General features: G+C 52.3%; 7 protein-coding genes across 7 annotated transcripts; 4 read left to right on the top strand and 3 right to left on the bottom strand.

Moving 5' to 3' along the window:
• Positions 1–236: 236 nt before the first annotated feature.
• Positions 237–3,230, bottom strand: PG985_016106 (uncharacterized protein; the record flags this gene model as incomplete). Its single annotated transcript, XM_066835872.1, has 7 exons — positions 237–318; positions 397–947; positions 1,000–1,904; positions 1,961–2,127; positions 2,216–2,544; positions 2,628–3,048; positions 3,121–3,230. 7 exons carry the CDS (start codon positions 3,228–3,230, stop codon positions 237–239), a joined length of 2,565 nt encoding a protein of 854 aa, XP_066677075.1.
• A 752-nt stretch (positions 3,231–3,982) lies between these two features.
• On the bottom strand, positions 3,983–6,058 carry PG985_016105 (uncharacterized protein; the record flags this gene model as incomplete). Its single annotated transcript, XM_066835871.1, has 5 exons — positions 3,983–4,174; positions 4,244–4,459; positions 4,532–5,648; positions 5,707–5,803; positions 5,866–6,058. The coding sequence occupies 5 exons, from the start codon at positions 6,056–6,058 to the stop codon at positions 3,983–3,985; spliced, it is 1,815 nt and encodes a 604-aa protein (XP_066677074.1).
• A 2,316-nt stretch (positions 6,059–8,374) lies between these two features.
• Positions 8,375–9,409, bottom strand: PG985_016104 (uncharacterized protein; the record flags this gene model as incomplete). The annotated part of the gene is made up of 2 exons (XM_066835870.1): positions 8,375–8,750; positions 9,012–9,409. 2 exons carry the CDS (start codon positions 9,407–9,409, stop codon positions 8,375–8,377), a joined length of 774 nt encoding a protein of 257 aa, XP_066677073.1.
• A 630-nt stretch (positions 9,410–10,039) lies between these two features.
• Positions 10,040–10,973, top strand: PG985_016103 (FAD-binding domain-containing protein; the record flags this gene model as incomplete). Its single annotated transcript, XM_066835869.1, has 3 exons — positions 10,040–10,294; positions 10,368–10,493; positions 10,809–10,973. The coding sequence occupies 3 exons, from the start codon at positions 10,040–10,042 to the stop codon at positions 10,971–10,973; spliced, it is 546 nt and encodes a 181-aa protein (XP_066677072.1).
• Positions 10,974–12,304: 1,331 nt separating this feature from the next.
• On the top strand, positions 12,305–13,737 carry PG985_016102 (uncharacterized protein; the record flags this gene model as incomplete). The annotated part of the gene is made up of 6 exons (XM_066835868.1): positions 12,305–12,657; positions 12,729–12,825; positions 12,907–13,037; positions 13,092–13,160; positions 13,223–13,626; positions 13,691–13,737. The coding sequence occupies 6 exons, from the start codon at positions 12,305–12,307 to the stop codon at positions 13,735–13,737; spliced, it is 1,101 nt and encodes a 366-aa protein (XP_066677071.1).
• A 1,229-nt stretch (positions 13,738–14,966) lies between these two features.
• Positions 14,967–15,691, top strand: PG985_016101 (uncharacterized protein; the record flags this gene model as incomplete). Its single annotated transcript, XM_066835867.1, has 2 exons — positions 14,967–15,505; positions 15,631–15,691. 2 exons carry the CDS (start codon positions 14,967–14,969, stop codon positions 15,689–15,691), a joined length of 600 nt encoding a protein of 199 aa, XP_066677070.1.
• A 2,688-nt stretch (positions 15,692–18,379) lies between these two features.
• Positions 18,380–20,079, top strand: PG985_016100 (uncharacterized protein; the record flags this gene model as incomplete). The annotated part of the gene is made up of 6 exons (XM_066835866.1): positions 18,380–18,487; positions 18,595–18,693; positions 18,731–18,986; positions 19,039–19,658; positions 19,715–19,825; positions 19,891–20,079. 6 exons carry the CDS (start codon positions 18,380–18,382, stop codon positions 20,077–20,079), a joined length of 1,383 nt encoding a protein of 460 aa, XP_066677069.1.
• Between the last annotated feature and the right edge of the window lie 113 nt (positions 20,080–20,192).

The following is a 20,192-nucleotide window of genomic DNA, read 5'->3' as shown; positions in this document are numbered from 1 at the left end:
TAGAGGGAGTATAGAAACATGTAGTCGTTGTAAATCTAAGCTTTGTACAAATCGAACACCCCATATCCAAGGAGTGTAGCCCCTCTCAAACGCAGTGATCCCAGAGCCGCGTGTCACACTCTGGGCAAAACGAAGCCTCGCTCTCTCAACCGGATATCTTAGTAGCCCGCCCTAACGCCGCCGACAAAGTGGTGTAAAGAAGAAAAAGAAACAGCGAAAATAAGAGCCATGTATCGTTAACCATCATTTTCTTCCGAGATAGTAGCCTCCAGGATCTTCCAAATGCTGTCTGTATATACCTTGTGGTCGACGATATCGCTGTCATTGACATTTAGTCGTTTGATTGGGCGCCAGTGCAGAAACCAAAGGGCGAGAAAGGGGCGACGCTGAACTCACAAATCTTTGCCTCCGGGCAGGTGGTCGTCCAACGCGACTAGCCGTCCGATGCCTCGGGGATCGGCGCCGAAGCGAACGAACTGGATCGCGGCCTCGGTCCGCCCCACGTCGTTGTTCTTCATGAACGTGATCAGACTCTCGATCGGCTTCTCCACACCGCCTGTTCCACTCGGGGAGCTACCCCACACGCCAGTGGTGAGAACGTAGACGCTCACCGCTGTCGCGGCGGATGACTTCGCCTTGCGGCCGAAGATTCGAGACGCACCCACCTTCGCCGGTTCCCGCATCTTCGTTTTCGCGTCCTTCAGAACCTTGTCGAGCGTATATTCCATCTTGCAATCGGCATTGCGCCCGTCGATGAAAGACTTGCTGAGTAGGGTGTCCACATCCGTGCTTGTCTTGAAAGTGGCCTTCTTCGCAGGGGCGGAGGTCATGACGACCTCGAATCCGTTGGGGTCCAGGCTCTTTATCAAATATGATAGCGCTTTGAGGAAATCGAACAGTTCTTGGCGGTGTTCTTGCATGGATCTGGAGTTATCCACAACAATGATCTTCACTCGGGTCAGTGAATAATAGCCTAGGCCTGGGTTTGGGACAGCTTACGTATTCGCGGTTGCTCAAGGTGCCTTTTGTATGTGTCCAACCCGGAAGATCTCTCGATGACTTTGTTTCCTTCAATTCTGCCATCCACTCAAGAACATCCTGGTAAGTTTTATGAGGCAAAGGATCACGAGTAGGGTGGTCGGAGCGCGTCATATGGCCACCACTGGAACTGCGCGGCAAATGTGAGTCGTCTGTTGAACCTTGGGTATTTGGCGGGGGCAAAGTTGTTCTGCCTTTTGGCCTCTCGAAAACAGCACTCTGAGGCGGCTCCGTGATGCTGGGACGAAGCTGTTGTATAGCTTCGGACGAATCGTCAAGCCTAGGCAAGCGTTGTGTATCTGTTGGGTCGCTGGCGAATGGCATGGAGGTTATCTGGGGACGATGCGGAATGTCATTCCCGTGATCCAAGTCGTAAACGTGTGTGAATCCATTAGGGCCATTGACGGACGAAACACGCTGGTGGGTAGCACTGTCGCGTGATGATAATACTCGTTTCGGGAAAGCCGACTGTCCATTTATCATCCTGAGCAGATGCGCCCGAACGTTGCGTGCCATCGGTCTCTCCTCCTGTGCGGTAAGACAGTTGGTAAGGACATATTCGACAATATTAGGCGTAATCTCATCACATCGTCGGCCGCCGGACCAAAGATTATCGTACACGTCATCTTGGATGCAGGCGAGCACCTTCAGTCCATCGTGGAAGGCGTCATTGCAACCTGAAACATGTTGATCGTCAGGGAGTCTGGAAATCTCATTGATCCTCTTTTCGCGAAATCGCTGGCGGCCTGGTTCCCCGAACACAAGCCAAATGGCGGCCTCGAGTATGATGCAGCCAAGGGCCCAGATGTCCACATCAGTACCAACATTGTATTCGATGGTATCGCCGAGATGGAGTTCTGGAGGGGCTGGATGTTTTGTTAACCAGGCTGTTTTGCCATCTATGATATTCCATGTCTCTTACCATATGTCTTCCCGGCTCCAGTGTCAGGGCCAAGTTGTCTTTCGGCTTGCGAGCCATACTGTACTGTGCTAGAGCCTAGGTCGCTGATCTTGAACTGGAAAGAGGCTTGAGACAGGCTGTTAGTTCGGAAAACGAGAACATTGGACGGCTTGAGGTCTTGGTGTATGCTGAATGCGTGGCGATTGTCAGTCTGGGTAGGCTTCAAAGGTAGAGAGGTAAAGACAGATCAAATAACATAAGAGAATAGTTGATTACATTGTATAGCCATTGGAATTGCTGTAGGCATGCAAAGCCTCAATACCCTCCACTAAGCCAAGAAAGCTTTTCCAGAACCTGCGAATGTCTTCTATAGTAGTGGGTGGATCGTTGCGCTTGTATAGATCGTGGAGACTTCCTTCTTCTGCAAGCTCAAGAATGATTGTGAAGTGTTGGACGTTATCTTCGGAACGCCATTGAAAGCTCCCATAATACTCGACAATGTTCTTATTCGTGTACTTGTTCTTCTGGATAGTGCGATATGCCTCGAGTTCGTCATCGAAGGCCAATGAGCTTTGGAAGGTCTTGAAGAAAACATGCCGAATCGGCTGCTAGGTGAGTTTTGGCAGTCAGTTACTTGCAAGCATGCAGGGGATTGGATATGGGATGGGGCCGTGTGTTGGGAGCTCACGTTATGCTCTCCTGGTGGCGGGGCAGCAGGGGGTGCCTCTTCCAACTCTATCTTGTATGCCGTCAATGTGGATTCCCGTTGCGACGAATCAACAATGAACTTTGGCTCGGTGTTGGAGTTGAGCTCGGAGATTAGGAGAATTTCGCAGGGGTCCAAGACTCTCTTGAACATAGGCTGCCGGCGGTCAATGATTCTGGGGCAGAACTGCCATTGGAGCTTGCGAAAGAGGTCGAAATCGGATCCATCAATGACGCGGCGGGGTGACTCGTCGAGCCAGGGAAGGCTTGCGTCATTGACATCGTGGCTGACCAAATCGTCCAAGTAATGGAGTGTAGAACGATTGGACTTTGATTGCATTAGAACGAGTGTCGACAGGACTCGGAGGTATCCATTGCGAATGATTTCGCAATCGACATGAACCCTGGAGATTCGCAGTATGTCATCCAACTTCCCGATTGTCCAATACTCGCACAGATCTCCGTAGCTCACATACTCCGCTTTGCTGCCTTTGCATTGCAGCCCGACTCTTTTGTTGTGCTCTATGTCTTTTCGGAAGTCGTTGCAATGGCGAGACGCCCAATTTGAAGTTTCGGGTTGATTCATGTTGCCGCTGTAATATGATTGCTCGTTCTTTGGTTGACGTGGGCAAGGTAGCGACCCAACCGCTACCTGACCCGGTGCGATGTGCGGTGTTCGATGTGCGATAGGCTCGTTGCGACGAATAGGCAGTTGTCGGTCGCAATAGGTTCAATCTGCCCAAGGAAAACCACCCTTCTATCTCGTGGAAGTGGGACGGATGGACTTATACTGTAGTAACAAGATGTCTCGAGATGACGACAATTGATTGAACAGTCCGATCAATGGAAACATTACAGCACCAAGGGCCTTGTGTTGCGGCTCAGCCTCTGTCTTCACTTGATGAATTTGCTAGACTGCCGGGGCTGATTTCTGCCTTGGGGCCAAGAAGAGTCTGAAGAGGGGCTGGGTGAATCAGTGGCGCTGTGGTGATAACATGATGGAGTGCTGGCACGGGACATTACTGGCCTAAAGATCTCGGTACAGGCGATAGCTGCCTACGAGGCAACCTCGTAGGCACCCAGAGACGGTGCGAACATTGCGGAGATTTGTTTCCTCCACACCCAGTGTGATTTGATAATACAGAGTAAGAAAAGAAACGCAGACTATATGATGACATGCATCCAAATGAAAGATCAACTCCGACCAGACCTCCCGGCGCAATTGCAAAACCATTGCTACCATATTCCCCTAATTCCCCTCCCGATTATGACCAACGACGCGCGACGCCACTTCCCCTCCCGTGCCGTCCGACGGCTTTGGCAGCTGAACTCCTATCGCTATACCCATGCTCCCGACTTCTCATCCATTTCCTTCTTTTCCCTGCCGTGTTTCCAACGCCTGTAAGCAAACCAAAGAACGATAAAAGTGAACATCATTGGTAAACAGATCTCAAGGAACAAGAAAAGCACGCCTGAGTTCAGGATGCTCCCTTTGTCTGACTCGTTGATGATGGGGGTGCTAAAAAGGGACTGGTTAAGGGTTAGAGATGTGAGGTCAATTCCGGAGTCCGAGTACGATGAAAACACCAGAAATCTTACTCCGAGAAAGGTCCCCGGCAGGAAGACTAGTGTTAAGAACGTGATGAAGTGCATCGACGAAGTGTCCCGCTCCGTCCGTTTCGCGATGCTATGCATCTTATTCGTAACGTCTTCCATCCTGCGGGAAGACACCTGCATTTGCCACGCTGAAGCATGCTGATTCATGGAATAGAGCTTGTCCAACTCGGTTCGCTGCAAGTCGAGTATGTGGTAGTACTGTGTAGTTGTCAGCATTTAGAAACATCACCTTTGATTCAGGGGCTTGGTTCAGGGGTTGTCCAAACTTACGAGGCTCTTCCCATCGTTCATTTTCTCGACGGTGTGGTCAATTCGCAAGCGATCTGACTCAAGGTTGTGTGCAATCATCCTTAGATAGTCTTGAAATTGGCGAATCGCTTCGATGCTGATCTTGTTTTCCTCCTCTGATGTACGCATCAGCGATTCGAGCAGCCTTTTGTATATCTCGCTTATCTCGAGGGCGACGCTCATATTAGCTGTGATGGCCGTTCTCGCATTCTTTAGCTTATTGCACAAGATATCTAGCTGTCGAACGCGGCCGAATGAGAATTTCTTGAGGACATTCAAACGGTCTCGTGTGATCTTAATCTGCGGTTCCAGATCCTGACCGAAAGTAGCCGCGGGGAGTACCGCAGATGTGTCGCCGCCTTGCGAGATCATGTTGTGTAAACTCGGTATGGTAGATATGCCAGGCCGAACAGAGGGCGACTTCTTATCCATGGTCTTAATCCCCTCAATCTCTGTCGAAGAAGACAACGACGTCAGGGATTTCATGAGTCCCACGCTTGGGTCCAGAGAATCTTGCTCGTTGGGTATCAATGCTCCCGTGGTAGGGGTCAGGATGTCTTCAACGTCGTTTGCGATTTTGTTGATATACCACCCCCATCCATCTGTGCACCAGTCAAACATGACCTGATGAATCGCCAGAGATCGAGAAATTGCTTCCGCAGATGGACTGAGTGTGGCAGACCCGCATCGGGTTGCATTGGCTTCAGCTACACGGTCTTGAATCAGGTCATTGGCCTTGACGGTGACCCAGAGGGCCTTCCATTTGACTAGGTCCAGCGTGTGATATGTCGCAGTCTGCCGCATTACCCACTTGTTCTGAAGTTCTCGCTCCTGCTGCTCCATGGCAAACAGCTTATAGGCCACTCGGAGTTCTTTGCCTGACCTTCCGATCTCTGGCATTGCCATATTGAAGTATGGGGTGTTATCAGATATTTGATGCAGGATGTGCATGTGATGAAAGTTCATCTTCTCGCTTTGGCTACCGAAGGAGCATATGAGTTCCAATAGATCAGGAGATATCTGATGGTAGCTGCAGAGATATTGGAACATCTTCATTGTACAGTCCAGTGGCGCAGCTGAATGTTCTGCCGTGAGAAATCTGTATTTAAGGTTAGCATCTCATCTCCCATATCTCCCTTTGCCATATGGAAGCTTACACATGACGCATACGAGGATCTTTCTCTTTACTGCACAAATGCTTTCTATAGTGAAGATCCAGCTCGGATTGGTTGCTGATTTTATTTCGTTCGACATCTGGGACGAGTGTTAGTTAAATTTGGATTGGGTATATGGTATGGGGTTTCTTAGAAGCTTACCTTTGCCTCCGGTATAGATCTCATGTATATGTACCCATGCCGGCTGGGGCTCCTCGATGAACAATCTTTTGTGCTCCTGTATAAGCAAAGACCGGCCCTGTTCCAGCTTAGAGCGCAAATGGCGCTTGTCAAGTAGATTCACAGGCCAATCGGATGGCCTGTTGCAAGCGTCGACGAGTTCATCAAACATCATGATGCGATCTGCAAGGTCTGGGAGGGCTCGTCAAGCGATGTGAAAAGTAATGATTCCACAAAACATATGGCAGGCTTAACGCCGGACCTGCGTACTCGTCAATGAAGAGTCCTGAGAAAGTCAGCTGGAACAGAGCATCTGAAATGCGGAATCTCAATGGGAAGAAATAAGTGAATACGACTGAACTGCCTATCCGCTCCCCTAGGATTAAATGCGCCCTGAATCCCGACGCATGGCTGAGCTTTTCCCTTGCGACGCCCCCGTTAGATGATGGCAATGTAGACTTTCGCTTCGCCTAATTGTTTTGAATCGCATGGGCAGTGTTGAAGTTTGATGTTTTGCATATGTTACAAGGGGAGATCAAATTCAAAAGGACCCATGGAGGGAAGGGTAGGTTGAACTGCCTCCAAGGCAGAAATTGCTTTTACATTAAAGGCGTAATTGGATGAGAAACATACACCTCTGGGGTGGCGATATTAGCCGAAGCCGGTCTGTACACAATTTGATTGGCAGGCTTGTGTTACTAGCTAAATACTTCATTCTCGGATCGCCCCATCCAGTCGAATAAATCAGCCACATGATCCATTTTCTTCAGTAGTTTCGTCTTCTCAGCAAACGTAGCCCGTCAATCTCGCGTTTCTCAGCCTACAATGCCCATATGAGCTACACGTTGTCATACATTGTGGTGTAAGCTAGTTACCTCAGTTAAGGCTTGGGGCGTCTTGATGCAATACTTGTCGTCAGGAGTGGACTACAAAAACGGGCGAAAGGTCAGCACCACCACCGTCGCGAATGGGTGTGAAGGGCTCCTACCTCTACTGAGACGGTGCTGTTGGGAAACTTCCCTCGGAGCCACTGCTCCAACTTTGTCTTGTCCAACCGGTAGGCGGTCAGGTAGTCGTCAACCATAGCGTCAGCCATAGTGTCGCAGCGCGTGTAGGCGTTTCCAAAACAAGGTGTGAAGTCAATGAACAAGCCAAGGAATTGGGCCGAAGGGTTAAGTCTGCCTTGCGGGTGGAGTGCCTTGGGGGCATGCCTGCACTGCCCGTATTTATGCCCCTTGGGGTGGTACAAATCACCTTGCGGCTCTGCGAAAGTACAATCCCCATATGTACACTGCCCCGCTTAAAAAGGGAAGGATTCAGCCAGAAAATGTGCTTGCCAGCCGCTGCAAATTGTACACACCGGCTGCGTTAACAGGGATGTCGCCATTGGTTGGTGTGGCACACGAGGCCTTTTTGGCTCTCCCAGAAATCCACAAATCATGTTCAATTGGACAACTCCTCATGCGGTGCGTCCCGAGACGCAATGGAACTTATGTGGGCATTGTCCATTGGCCAGCCTTGCTGTAGGGGGCGTCGGAGCGGGATGCGAGTCTGACCAAAGGTAGTCGGGCAGACCAATCATAGTCTTCGTTAGGCACTGCTTTCCCGTATGTGGACCCACTTTCATGAGATGCGGTATCAACATGAAGTCAGGCTGTTTTCCGGTCAACACCACGTTGCTTTACAACGCGCTTCAAACTTGGAAACCGGAAATTCATTGTTCAATATTTGGGTTGCGATATAGACACGATCCTAGATATTAGTTTTTGTCCCTAATCTACGCCCGAGATCATCTTTCCATAGTAATTACGATTTGATCTCACTGGCATCCCATGACATATATTGGCAAGTATATGCAAGTGCCAGATGTGAAACACTGTCTTTTCAACGCTTCTGTCTATGGTCTGACTGCACCTAAGCCTTCACCTCTGGATCGTCGCTATTTCCTGAGGCTCGTCCCATCCTATATGGTGCGGCACGGGCCTGAAGTCCCACAACGTTTCTAATCAGCCGGGGGGTAACTGACACGTATCGTATGCTCTTGGCAAAAAGAAAAAGAAATACCTAGATGAGCAAAAAGAGAAATTGTAGGCCAATATGCGAGCTATATAAGCCAGGGAAGTGCAGATGATATCGGGGTTTTTGGTCTTTCCCTGTAGCTGCAAGACAGCATGTGAGCCATGTCCACTCACAGTCTTCCATCTGCCTCGTCTGATGTGTTTTCAACCAGAGAAATTTTCAAGGCGCACATTGTACTACCACGTGGTCGCGATGTCACAACAAAATACACGTTGAGAAGCCCCCCAACAGTGTAGCTGGCGTGCTCTTCTTCTTCTTCGACACCATGCTGACCAAAACCAGTATGCCTATTGGATGGCTGTACATTAGCCCTTAAACTCCTTGGCTGAATGGACAAGGTCTCAATAGAGCGTCCGTCAGTCCGACCACATCCTGACATTAACAATGCCTCGCAACCTCTGGGAAACCCATGCTATTGACCTCCATACGAAATAGAAGCTGTCTTAGTCCGCAGAATCCCCCTCTGACTCACGCAATCCCCCAGCGGGCACGCATCCGTGTCGGCAAACGTCTTGGGATCATCGTTGCCCGCCCGGACCGTGACGTCGTTGAAGGTATCTAATCCATACATGGTGTTCGGGAGCCGCATGGCCCGCTTCCTTTTCTTTTGGTCCGAGCGGCCAAACGTCACCAACTCCGAGTCCTCGCTCTGGTCTTTCGCCCTCCTGTCGCTGCCCGAGGATGACGAAGAGCTGCCCTGACCCAGAAGCCTGGGGGAGATGTGGAGGAAGAAGGCGCGGAGGCTGGGGAGCGTGGCGCAGACGATCATCAGGTTGGCCTCGACGATGCTGGAAGGGGAGTTGGTTGGGTGTCAGTCTCACTTCATCGAAAAGGGGCAAGGGGGATGAGATGGGAGGACACTTACACTCAGAACGCGGTCGGGCCTGAGCCCCACGACACGTCCGAATCGCTAAGTTGCTGAACGATCACATGAAGTCTTACGCCAGAGGTGCAAATAGTACTGGGAGTTTTCATATTATTAGAGTTAGGACTTGTTAGTAAATAAATGTGCAACTTAAAGTATCCCCACGGCGAACATGCCCACTAACCCAGCCTTTTGCTGCCAAGGCATCTGCAGCCCCACCACCGTCGGTACCGGAAGCAAGATCAAGTAGACATCAGACAGCAGCCCGATAATGGCCGTGGCCTTGTACGTAGCCGGCCGGTCGATGCACGTGCCCGGTACTAGAGGGTTCCACGACAGCTCCAGCGGCTTGCACGGGAAGGCGGTCGCGAAGGCTAACCCCACGTTGGACCCGAAGATGAAGAAGAGGCCGAACCAGGCGGTGGCCTGGTATACGCGGGAGGGGTTCAGGCGAGTGTAGAAGTATATGAGGCTCGTCTTGGCGAATATGCAACAGAGCGGGTAGATGATGGGCATCGGGTAGAAGCCGAACATGAGCTTCATGAAGCGCGGGAGTTCGAGCTCGTAGGCGTGCGTGCCCATGGATCCGTCCACGACCGTTTCGGGATGTGGAGGGACTTACGGTTACTTACATATACGTGAGAACTACCGAAGAACTTAGTAGGGGACGACTTACTCGGAATGAAGATTTTGTATCAAAATGTCAAAGCCCTGAGTGTTGTACGGACTCTGGTTAGTAAAAGCAGTGTCCTAGGGACCATAGTTTGGTGGCTTACCCAAGCCGTAAGTAGCACCGCGTCTACGATGACTACCTTTCCTTGGAGCCAGAAGTGCGTTTAGTAGCGCTGGGTTATAAACAGGAAAGTCAACGCGTGGAAGACTCCGGATCACCAGTACAGGGCCTCAGTCCATTGCCTTGCCGGGTTCGCAAAGTCGGACACATGCCCCTCAGGGGGCGGCAACAGAGTCACTTAGCCGCCCGGATGAGTTTGAAGTTCCATGATTGTTGATAGAGCTGGATTGACGGCTGGGCTGGCGAGGAGATGCAGTGACGCAAGAGGTCTGGAGATGCGGAATCTGCTGCAGAAGTACAAGCAAACGTTTGTCGTTGGACTATATAGATGTCAGGAGAAGGCATACAATGCACCCACCGCTTATGGCATACTTGGTGATCCTGCCTCAAGTTTCATTTGTATATACCAACCAGAAAACATGACGATGATACGAGCTGCATCCGAAGCCGTCGTGTCCGAGCTGATGCGGAGCGGCCTCAACAAGGACCTCCTAAGCCCGGCCGGCTCGATCCGGTACGACGAGCGCATCGCCAGCTACTTCTCCCTCACGGCCCAGAAGAAGCCTTTCTGTTTCGTGCACCCCAAGACGACGGAAGACGTGGCCCTGATCCTGAAGGCGATCTTGGCGAACCCCGAGGGCCCGCTTCGCCATCCGCAGCGGTGGCCACGTCATGTGGGGCGCCAGCAACATCGACGACGGCATGCATCGACCTCGGCGTTCACGTGAACAAGACCACCGTCGACAGACAAAAGGCCTCGTGTCCATCCAGCCCGGCGCCCGCTGGCGCGACGTGTACAAGCACCTCGGCGACGCGCACGGCGAGGTCGCGGGCCTCCTGACAGGCGGCGGGATCTCCTGGTACATCCCCCGCGTCGGCTTCTGCGGCGTCCAGCTCGTCAACGCCGAGGTGATTCTCGCCGACGGACGCGTCGTCCACGCCAATAATGACGAGCACGCCGACCTGTGGCGCGCGCTGAAGGGCGCCAGCGCGGGCAACTTCGGCATCGTGACCCGGTTCGACGTGCGCGCCCTGCCCAACGACGGGCTGTGGGTGGGCACGTTGCGCAGCGAGGCGACGCCGGGGTACAGCGCCGACTACGTGGGCGCCATGAAGAGGTTCACGGGCGGTTCCGAGAGGTGTCCCGATAGCTCATACATTGTGCTCTGAAACTACGAGCCCAGCCAGTTCAAGGACGTCATCACCACCACGTTTCTGGCCAACACCAAGGGGGTCGAGAGCCCGCCGGAGTTGAGGCGGTTGTGTAACATCCCGACCTTGCACAGGGACTTGAAGCAGACCAATCTTCACGACTTTGCTTGTTCGATGGACCAGCCTATGGGGATGCAGTAAGTTAGTGTGTGGTTCTCTTCTGCACCTGTGACCCACCATGTTTCCTACTAATAGGTGTACTCGGCTTGGGCGACCTTAGTACCAAATCTCAATGACAGCTCATACTAACCGTGTTTTTTCCTCATAGCAACTTCTGGCACACCACCACCTTCCTCAACGACGAGCGCATCATGAACAAGGCCGTCGAACTTCACGCCGTGGCCGTGTCCAAGATGCAAGCCGTGACTCAAACGGGCCGCTTTAGCTCTCTGTGCCTTTTCCAGTCGCTACCGTCTCATTACGGCCGCCTGGGCGACGAGCGCGGCGGAAATGTTATGGGTCTGGACAAGGCCCTCGGCGGGCGGGGGAACGCCATCATGCTCATGCTGTTGATCAATGTCGGCGGCGAGGAGCCCGCGGAGGTCCGCGACGTGGGATATCGGGCGGCACGGGCGTTTTATGAGGGGGTCGAGGCGTTTGCACGAGAGGTGGACGGGTTCGTGGACTGGACGTATCTCAATTATGCGGACCGGGCGCAGAACCCGCTGCGGTCGCTGCTGGATCCCGAGGAGGTCCGGAGGACGGCGTTAAAATACGATCCTGAGGGGGTGTTTCGGAGGCGGGCGCCCGGGGGCTTCAAGATCTCGGAGTACGAAGCGGAGGGAGTTCGTGGATAGGGGTATGGAGAGCAGGCCTTGTGCATTTCAGAGATTATTGGTAGGAATTGTCGAAGCCTGACCACCAGAGGACTTTCATGGCCAAGCGAATATACGGTAACTGGTTTGGTGGTGATGGAAGATGATCCACCGCAAGTCGTAATTATGGGGGTGTTGTGATAGGCTATGGCTGCGATGTCAATCTTCACACGTGCCGTTACCGGGAAGCTGCATCTACGCCATCGAGTTTCTAGGAAGGTGACACGACGTAACAATTGGGGCGGCGTGTTTCCAGAACACCGGCATCAAGGAAAGCAAGCTTTAGATGCATGGTCCAGATGAGGCATTGCTGCCAGCATCCGTATCTCCGAATGGCAATGGGTGGTTCCCTACTTTCTCCAACAAATGCCCTACCGTGCTGAGTGGGCGTTAATATGGATAAATGCGCACAACGGCCCTTCTATGTTGATTGCCACGTGCCGGCAATTCAGCCCGCATGTTGTGGCAGCCCGGCAGATGTTATATCGGGAGCCCTGGTCCTATAATAGGACGCCGTAATTCTCCGCCTGCTCTTTAAAGGAGACCCAAGGTCCGGCCCAGCAACCTGGTGTACTCTTCCCCTCGTGTTGATCGACAACCAACTCTTTAGAAACAAAACCACAAACTACACCCTTCACTACTAGGCTGACATCAACCATGCATTGGAAATCCCTCGCCCCCCTCGCGGCCGGATTGGCCCGCGCCCTCCCGAGCACGGAGCTCGAGTCCCGCCAGTTCGGCGGCACCACCATGCTCCGCTTCGGGTGCGCGCAGGTCGTCATCGACCGGCTGGACCCGCTCGTGAACCCGGGCACGATCCCGAGCCCGCACGTGCACCAGATCGTCGGCGGCAACGGCTTCAACGCGTCCATGACGACGGGCGATGTCTCGGCCACCGCCACCTGCACCACCTGCGCCTTCTCCGAGGACTTTAGCAACTACTGGACCGCCAACCTGTACTTCAAGGCGCGGAACGGGACGTACAAGCGGGTGCCGCAGCTGGGGGCCGCGTGAGTTGTGAACTGTTTTATCTTGAGTTGGTGGTTTGGTTATGCTGACTTCTGTATGTTGGGGGATGTAGGCTGCAGTTTGGGGATCAGTACAGTACCAAGATCGGGGGCGGTGTTCTTGTGTACTATGTCTCGGCTGCACCGGGCCAGATTACTGCTTTCAAGCCTGTAAGTCGCCAACCTAGCCCACTGTAAGGGTCACGGATGTAATTGGTCAGGACGACGTACTGACTCGGTATCACTTGACAGGGCTTCCGCATGCTCGTCGGAGATGTCAACAAGCGCACTGCAGCCGGCGGCAACAAGATGCAGAACTGCTACCGATGTTACACGGGGCCCAACTTTGGCGGCGACTACGCTGCTCCATGCGCGGACGGCCGGTAGGTGTCAACGGATATCTCGAGGACAGGCACGAAGCTAACATGATCCTGTAGTCTCGACACCGCCGCCCTCCCCACCGCGCCATGCAAAGGCGGCATCCGCTCCAACATCCTGTTCCCCACGTAAGCTTACCCGCACTTCGCGACACCTGCGCCGTATTCACATACTAACTACCTCACCACAGCTGCTGGGACGGCAAGAACCTCGACAGCCCCAACCACCAAGACCACGTCGCCTACCCCACCTCCGGCCCCGCCAACTTCCTCAGCCTCGGCGGCCAGTGCCCCTCGACCCACCCGGTGCGCATCCCGCAGCTCATGTACGAAGTCGTCTGGGACACCACCGCCTTCAACAACAAGGCCGAGTGGCCGGCCGACGGGTCGCAGCCCTTCTACTTCTCGCAGGGCGACAACACGGGCTACGGCCAGCACGCCGACTACGTCTTCGGCTGGAAGGACGACTCGCTGCAGAAGGCCATGGACACCCGCGGCTGCATGGGCGCCAAGTGCGGCTCGCTCAAGAACCAGGCCATCGATGCCGGGAAGAAGTGCGCGGTCAAGGCGGTGGTGGATGAGGATCATGATGGATGTAAGTTGTTGTGATGCCCTTTCTTGCAGCTTAAAGTTGCGTACTGACTTTGGTGGCGCTGCAGGGATCAAGGAGCTTCCTGGTATGGACATGAGTCGCGTTGAGGCATAGGGTTGGGACGACTTGGACGGTCGCAAGGGCCGCTCATTTGTAAGCGGCCTAGGATTATAGGGCGACAGACGATTTAGTGATTTGTCTGTGTGTTGTTAGGAAGCAATTGAGAGAACGTTTTCTATTCAAGGGGCCATCTCATCCAATCACTGTTGAATGTGGCAAGGCTTGAAATGTCACAACCTTCTGTAGATATCTTACAACTAAAGGTGTTAACGCCCTGGCGTGTTATAGCCCACACTTGTTACAATATATGTAAGTTCAAATGATTTATAATTATCGGAGAAACCCAGTTCGGCAGAAGGCACTAGTGGTTTAGTGGTAAAATCCATCGTTGCCATCGATGGGCCCCGCGTTCGATTCGCGGCTAGTGCAAACCTAAAATCTTCTTTTTGACTTCATGCGTCCGCCCTCACCCTTTTGCTCCGCGGCGAACCTGGAATAAGAGCCGCTAATCTCTTCGCGTCATTTGCCATAGAGAAGAAAACGTTTATCCCTTTGATGGAGTGCTGTCGCGGGTTTCTCTCAACTTTGATGTACACCTGTATTTGGACCAAAGTGGATACTCGCTACCCGCAACAGGCATATCGCGAACACCTGGTTCCGTACAAACCATCATGCCACTACGCTGAGACAAATTGGCATGTATTTCTTTCTCCTTTGGTAATAATGGCTTGGATGCCTTTATTGAACCGCCGTATCATCCGTTCTTGCTAAATGTGTCGCCGGTTGTCAAGCCGCAGCGCGGACTCAGAGGCGTTTCCCGCACATAATTGAAGAGTTAAGACCCCGTTGCGGCACATACCAAGCATTCTGAAGCATAGGTATGGTATGAGCAGCTTGTATTGCGTTCGCGGCTTTAATCAAATCCGAGATGGTAATGACATCACAGAGTGGAACAGAATGTTATGTTGGGTGAAGGACAGCAAGTATCTGTGAAGATCTGACAAACGTCCGCTACTGGTAAGTGTCGAACCCATGGATCGATAGAAGCTTATCTCGGACTTGAGCAATTAACGTGAGCCAAAGATATGGTTCAACTTCACGCCACCCTTGTTAACCGTCTATATCTGGGTTTGGACCATTATGCTGCTCCTATGCCGCTTCCAGCTTTCCAACAACATAAATACATTTATTCGTTCAATCCCAACGATTCCTCCACACTCCAATTCACTTTTTTTTCTTTAGTCTTGTCATTCTCTTGTTAAGATATCTTGCTTACTCCCATCATGTCCCTTGCGAGGTTTTTAAGGAAAGTCTGGTGGGGGGACCGACTCCTGGTCGACTGTCCCAGCTGCAGCAACCCCGTAGGCAAGAAGGCGTTCCAGGTCCCGTCTCTCGACAGCGCGGCGCTTCCCAAAGACCTACCTCCGCTACTTTCTAAGCTGCCAAACGAGCTGTGGCTGTGTATCCTCCGGAGCCTCCACCCGGTCGACCAAGTGTGCCTGGCCCTCACGTGCAAGCGGCTGCTCTCGGTCTCCCAAATGATAACCATCATGCTGCCCTTCGGTCCCGGACACCCCCGTTCCGGGAGCCTCTTCCCTTGCGACGCCCTAGTTCGACTGCTACACCGCGTCCAGCCCCCGGGGCCGTCCGGGGTGCCCGACGGCAAGCTTTTCCTCTGCTGGCATTGCTTCAGGATCCGGCCGATGCAGAAGAGCTACTGGATCGGCGTCAGGAAGAAGCACGCCCCTAGGCTCGCGCCGCACTACCGCGGAGGCTACTGGATGAACGTCGAGGTCATGATTCGTAACTGGATAGACGGGTGGTATGGGGACCCGTGCCCGGCGTGCCAGCTCGAGGCGATTAACCCGATGTATCACCGTTATTTCCCATGTAGAGGAAGCGTTCGCCAGCTCCGTAGGGAACGGCCGTATGATTATTGGCATAAAGGACAATCGTGAAGGATGTTCAAGTCGGCGAGTTGGAGGCAAATATGAACCGGTGGGGATGATGGAAGACTATAGCTTCAGCTTCAGTGGCATGCACCCTAATTCGAAAAGCGTTATCCCTTTCTAATGTAGTGGCCCACGCAAGGTCCTGACCTGGCTGGCGCTTTTCGATGTGGCGAAGGCATGTGAAGAATGAAGGGTTTGTGATCTGCTAAAGTAGCCATTCGCCAGCTCAATGGTGACATAAGAATGGCGTCGGCCGCGTACAAACATAACATATATCTACCCGAGATCGCGGGCTCTGTAGACAATCACCCAGGTTTCGGTATCCACCCCTACTACTATGATTCCATTTTTCCACTCCATCTTGGGACTGCTCTTTCCCTATAAAGATGCCACTACCCAGCCCAGGCTCCGTCCGACTGTGCCTAGTTTGGATGACGGGCCACTCAAAATCAACCACATCATCCAAGTCCAATCACGCGGTAGCATTACAAAGATGGTTTGGGTAATCCAGACGCTTGAATATTTGGAAGGAGATCTGCAAGCAGGAAGAGACTGGGTGATATATCACCTCCAAATATGCCGATTCTCTGTTTACATTATTACCCCGTGAAATCTACAGTCTTAATTCCCTTCAGGGGTTGTCAGAACTTGCTGTAAGGTAGGGTGGTGTCGAGCGAACAGTTGCGTTCTCGCAAAGTCATAATATGGCGACTTGCATTCTCATGCATTACAAAGCAATATGCGGAGGCGGCTAGATTTCCTGTGTCACTACCCCAGAGATAGCGACCCAGATGCTGCCGAGAGTGACCTGAAGATCTTTGTGGTACCCAATAAGCAAACTCGACTCATTAGTTGGAGGTCGCCCCCACAGATCGACGAGCAGCAAGAATCCACATTTCCGTGGAGCCTCAAGTCGATGTACGCCGCCATCACGCGTGCGCTCACAAAACATAGCAAGTTGCATTTTCTCGTGGCATTTGGAGGCCGTTTTCTTTAGTTTACTCGACATAGGGATCTTATCTACACGGGAAGTAATATCTAGATAAGTCTTACTCGAAGAAAACTGCCGGCGTGGGGGCATGCTTACTTGCAGCTCAGCCTGCCTCAATTCCGTGGGGCTGCAGATTGGTATTGGTTTCGAGGCGTCGGTTATTGCCAAAGGTAGCAATCGCCGAACGTCGCGCCATTGCTCCAACTGGGGATCTCCAGCTGCCAAGCCTCCATGGTATTAAGCAAGGGGGGTTCGTCTCCCCTAAGTGGTCCCGTCGGCAATTGGCGGCATTTCCCGCGGCGGGACATTTATCTACGCTGTGCGTTATCCGGCCGGCACGAGGTCCCAATGAAGAGATCCCCTTTCTCTATGGGGGTCGTGAAAGTGTGATATTTGCACTTTTCTTGCGAGACATGCATGCAGTTGTGACACTGCAGCTGCACACAATACGACTAATACGAGGCCGTGGGATCAGCCTAAATTAGATGCGGCTCTGCTTTGCGAATGAGAAGAAGATGGAATATAGTGGTTGTCTCGGTGAAGGGAGGGACACTTTCTAAAGCAACCGGTGTGGGTGCATTTTGGCACTATCGTGCTCCAATTTAGCGGCCCGGTGGCGCCTGCAACCCTCTTTCAGCTCCGGCGTTGGCTCCAAGTGGTGACATTCGGTAGCGTCTATGGTGTGCATGATGCTTCAAGACCGTCCTCGGAGGACTGGAGGGTGCAGATAATATGATGTGATGGGGTTATGAGGCTCTTTCTCGAATCCGAGCGATGATTAGAAGCGGTAGCGAGAATAGGTTAAGAGTGTGTACCCCCTTAGAGACCTCAGTCTCGAAGAAAGACAAAGTGTAAGAACGAGAAAGCCATTCGGTCCGGTCGGGATACATTGCAGCTTTCCGAGTAGCGGCGAAGTGATGGTGCATCTCACTCTATGACGCTCAGCCCAATGCTGTCGACTTCCTCAAGCGCTACCGGCAGAGGCGGCCCCACCCCGTCAGCCCGGGCCTCTTCTTCGGTGACAGGTTCAGGCCGCCATCGGTTTGATAACAATGACCTCCCGAGGATATCTAATGGAGATCGGACCTCGATTGGCAGGCTCCTACGCAAGTTCAAATTCGACCACGTCGATGCTTCCGCAGACGGAACTTATATCAAAGAGTTCTGGCCCGCCAAAGTCCTGGAAATAATCCTGTCTCAAGATAGGATCATCCGTGATCTGGGACAAAAGAGGGAATTGCTCTCTGGCTTACTCCCAAGCCTGAAGGTTCGGCCTCACCTACGTCTAGAGAGTAATACCTCTACGTTAGAAGCTGACCAATGAATGCTTCAAGCCTTCGTCCAAGTATCTAGCAGATGTTGTGTTGGGGAAGCATATGGCTAATGTACTTTTCGGGTTTCACCGGCAAAAAAGATCTGCGAGCCTTGCGTAATTTGAAGGTTGTGCACCGTTCTGCTGTACAGCCACTTGGAAATCGCCCCGCGCAGTAGCCCTCTTGCGCAAACACCCCCAAAAAGAAAATAACCCCCATGGTGTACACACCGCTTAGTCACCGCCACCATGACCACGATGTAGACTAGAACTGATCAATATGCCAGCCACATAACTATTAATACGACTGTGTTCTCCGAGCCGAGGGGGTATGTCCCATGGAGCCTGCAGCTATTCTTCTGCAGTTTCGGACGCCTGTTCGTGACGCCTGTTTGTTTTGTAATCGCCCATCTTGTACGTTGAATACATACTTCTATCGACATGAACTGGGTGAAAGACGATGATGGAATCAGCGGCATTGATTTGCGCAATGTCTTCAAGTATGAGAAGAAAGAAACCACGGCCATTACCTGGTTCAAGGATGACACAGTGAGTTGTGTACGCTCTACTTTGGTCCAGCTGTTGACACTCGAGTAGAAGCCAAAGCTTCATACGCTAGATGACTATCAATGGGAAACATGGCTACGTGATGTAAGCACTCGGCCGGTGCCGTCTTACAAAACTCCCTTACTAATATCGAGCTTGTTGAAGCAAAGTACGGAACAACCGAGCTCCGGGCCAAGAGTGATCATAGTGTAAGCACTCTGCGGACTTGGATCCTCTCGTAGCAAGTCCCTGACATGTAATCCTCGCAGGCTTGCTCGACCCGACCAACGTTCCGAGTGCAACAGCATAGGGGCGGGACCAGTGACGACGAATGCCTCTGGTGGACAGCGTTATCTCCGGACCGTTCCCTTCTCGCAGACGACTTTCAGTCAAATAACAGAGTCTTTATTTGTACATGGCTCTATTAGTACCATCATCAGTCGAGCCGATGTGCCTCATTTCTCAGATGCTCAAGTATTCATGAAAGGCGTTCCTGCTTATGGTTGGTAAACCCCACGATTTGTCTACGTGGACCATTGCTTACAACCATCCAGTTTTCAACTGCCGGTCTTCCAACGAGTGGGGGAACGACCTTGCCCTCACGGTCACGCATTTGCCCGAATCTCAGAAGACGTTTTGCATCATGTTTGGATGCAATGAACGCACTAAAAGCTACATTACAAACCGGCTGTCTGCCATCGGTCCCGAGATAGCGTATCCCCTGATTATGCCTGCGATAATGGTTGAGCTGGAGCGTCTTCGTCACATCGGCATCACCGGCCAGGCCATTGCATCGATGGAAACGAAGATCGCAGAGCTTGACTTTGACAGCGACGATATGGATGCGGAGATGGGTTCCACGGCAGGAGAACGAAACTCGGCCCGCAGGAACACGTGGCTTGATTCAGCACACCTCCAGAACGGTCTGATCAACTGGAACTTCCAACTGGAGAAGCTCAAGCGTTGTGTCCTCACGTACGAAAAGGCCAATGAGACGAGATATGTGGCCTCCATGGAGACTACGTTGCGGCCTGATGGCGCCGATGATGCCACACCGTATCTTAGGACGGGGGCAAAGATGTTCGACCGGATAGAAGCGATCCAGGAAGAGTACGCCCAGAAAGTCCGCGACTGTAAAATGCGACTTGACGGAATGTCCATGGCAACGCAATGGGTAGGTCAAGATGCCGATCCGCTCTCGTTCTGGCGCTGACAGCTTTCTTCCCCCAGGCCCAAGGAGAGACGAATATGACCATCGCCATGGCCACCAGTCGCGACTCTCAGCACATGAGAGCAATCGCGGTGATCACCATAGTATTCCTTCCGGGCACTTTCCTCGCGGTAAATATGCCTCCTATTGATGTGTCGGATAAAACTCCCAACTGACCAACTGACATGATTTTCAGGGTGTCTTTTCCATGTCCTTCTTCAACTGGAAAACCTCTGACGATTCCCTCGTGTCGCACTACTTCTACATCTATATTGTGGGTGCTGTAATACTCACTCTTGCGACGGTTGGGTTGCTGTGGTATTTTGTGATACAGCGACAGAAAAAAAGGTCCTTGAGGTCGGAGAAATGGAGGGGATGCTGGTAACAGAAAGCAGCATGCATGGGAGAGGTATGCTTCAAATACATGTAGATAATCTAGATAAGGGCTGTACATGAATTATTACCAGGATTGTATTCTCCAGATCACAATTTCTTCTA

The sequence above is a fragment of the Apiospora marii genome (genome assembly GCF_038362585.1).
Source record: "Apiospora marii strain CBS 49790 chromosome Unknown utg000013l_segment0_segment0, whole genome shotgun sequence".
Taxonomy (NCBI): Eukaryota; Fungi; Ascomycota; class Sordariomycetes; order Amphisphaeriales; family Apiosporaceae; genus Apiospora; species Apiospora marii.
This window is presented reverse-complemented; position numbering and strand designations above follow the sequence as displayed.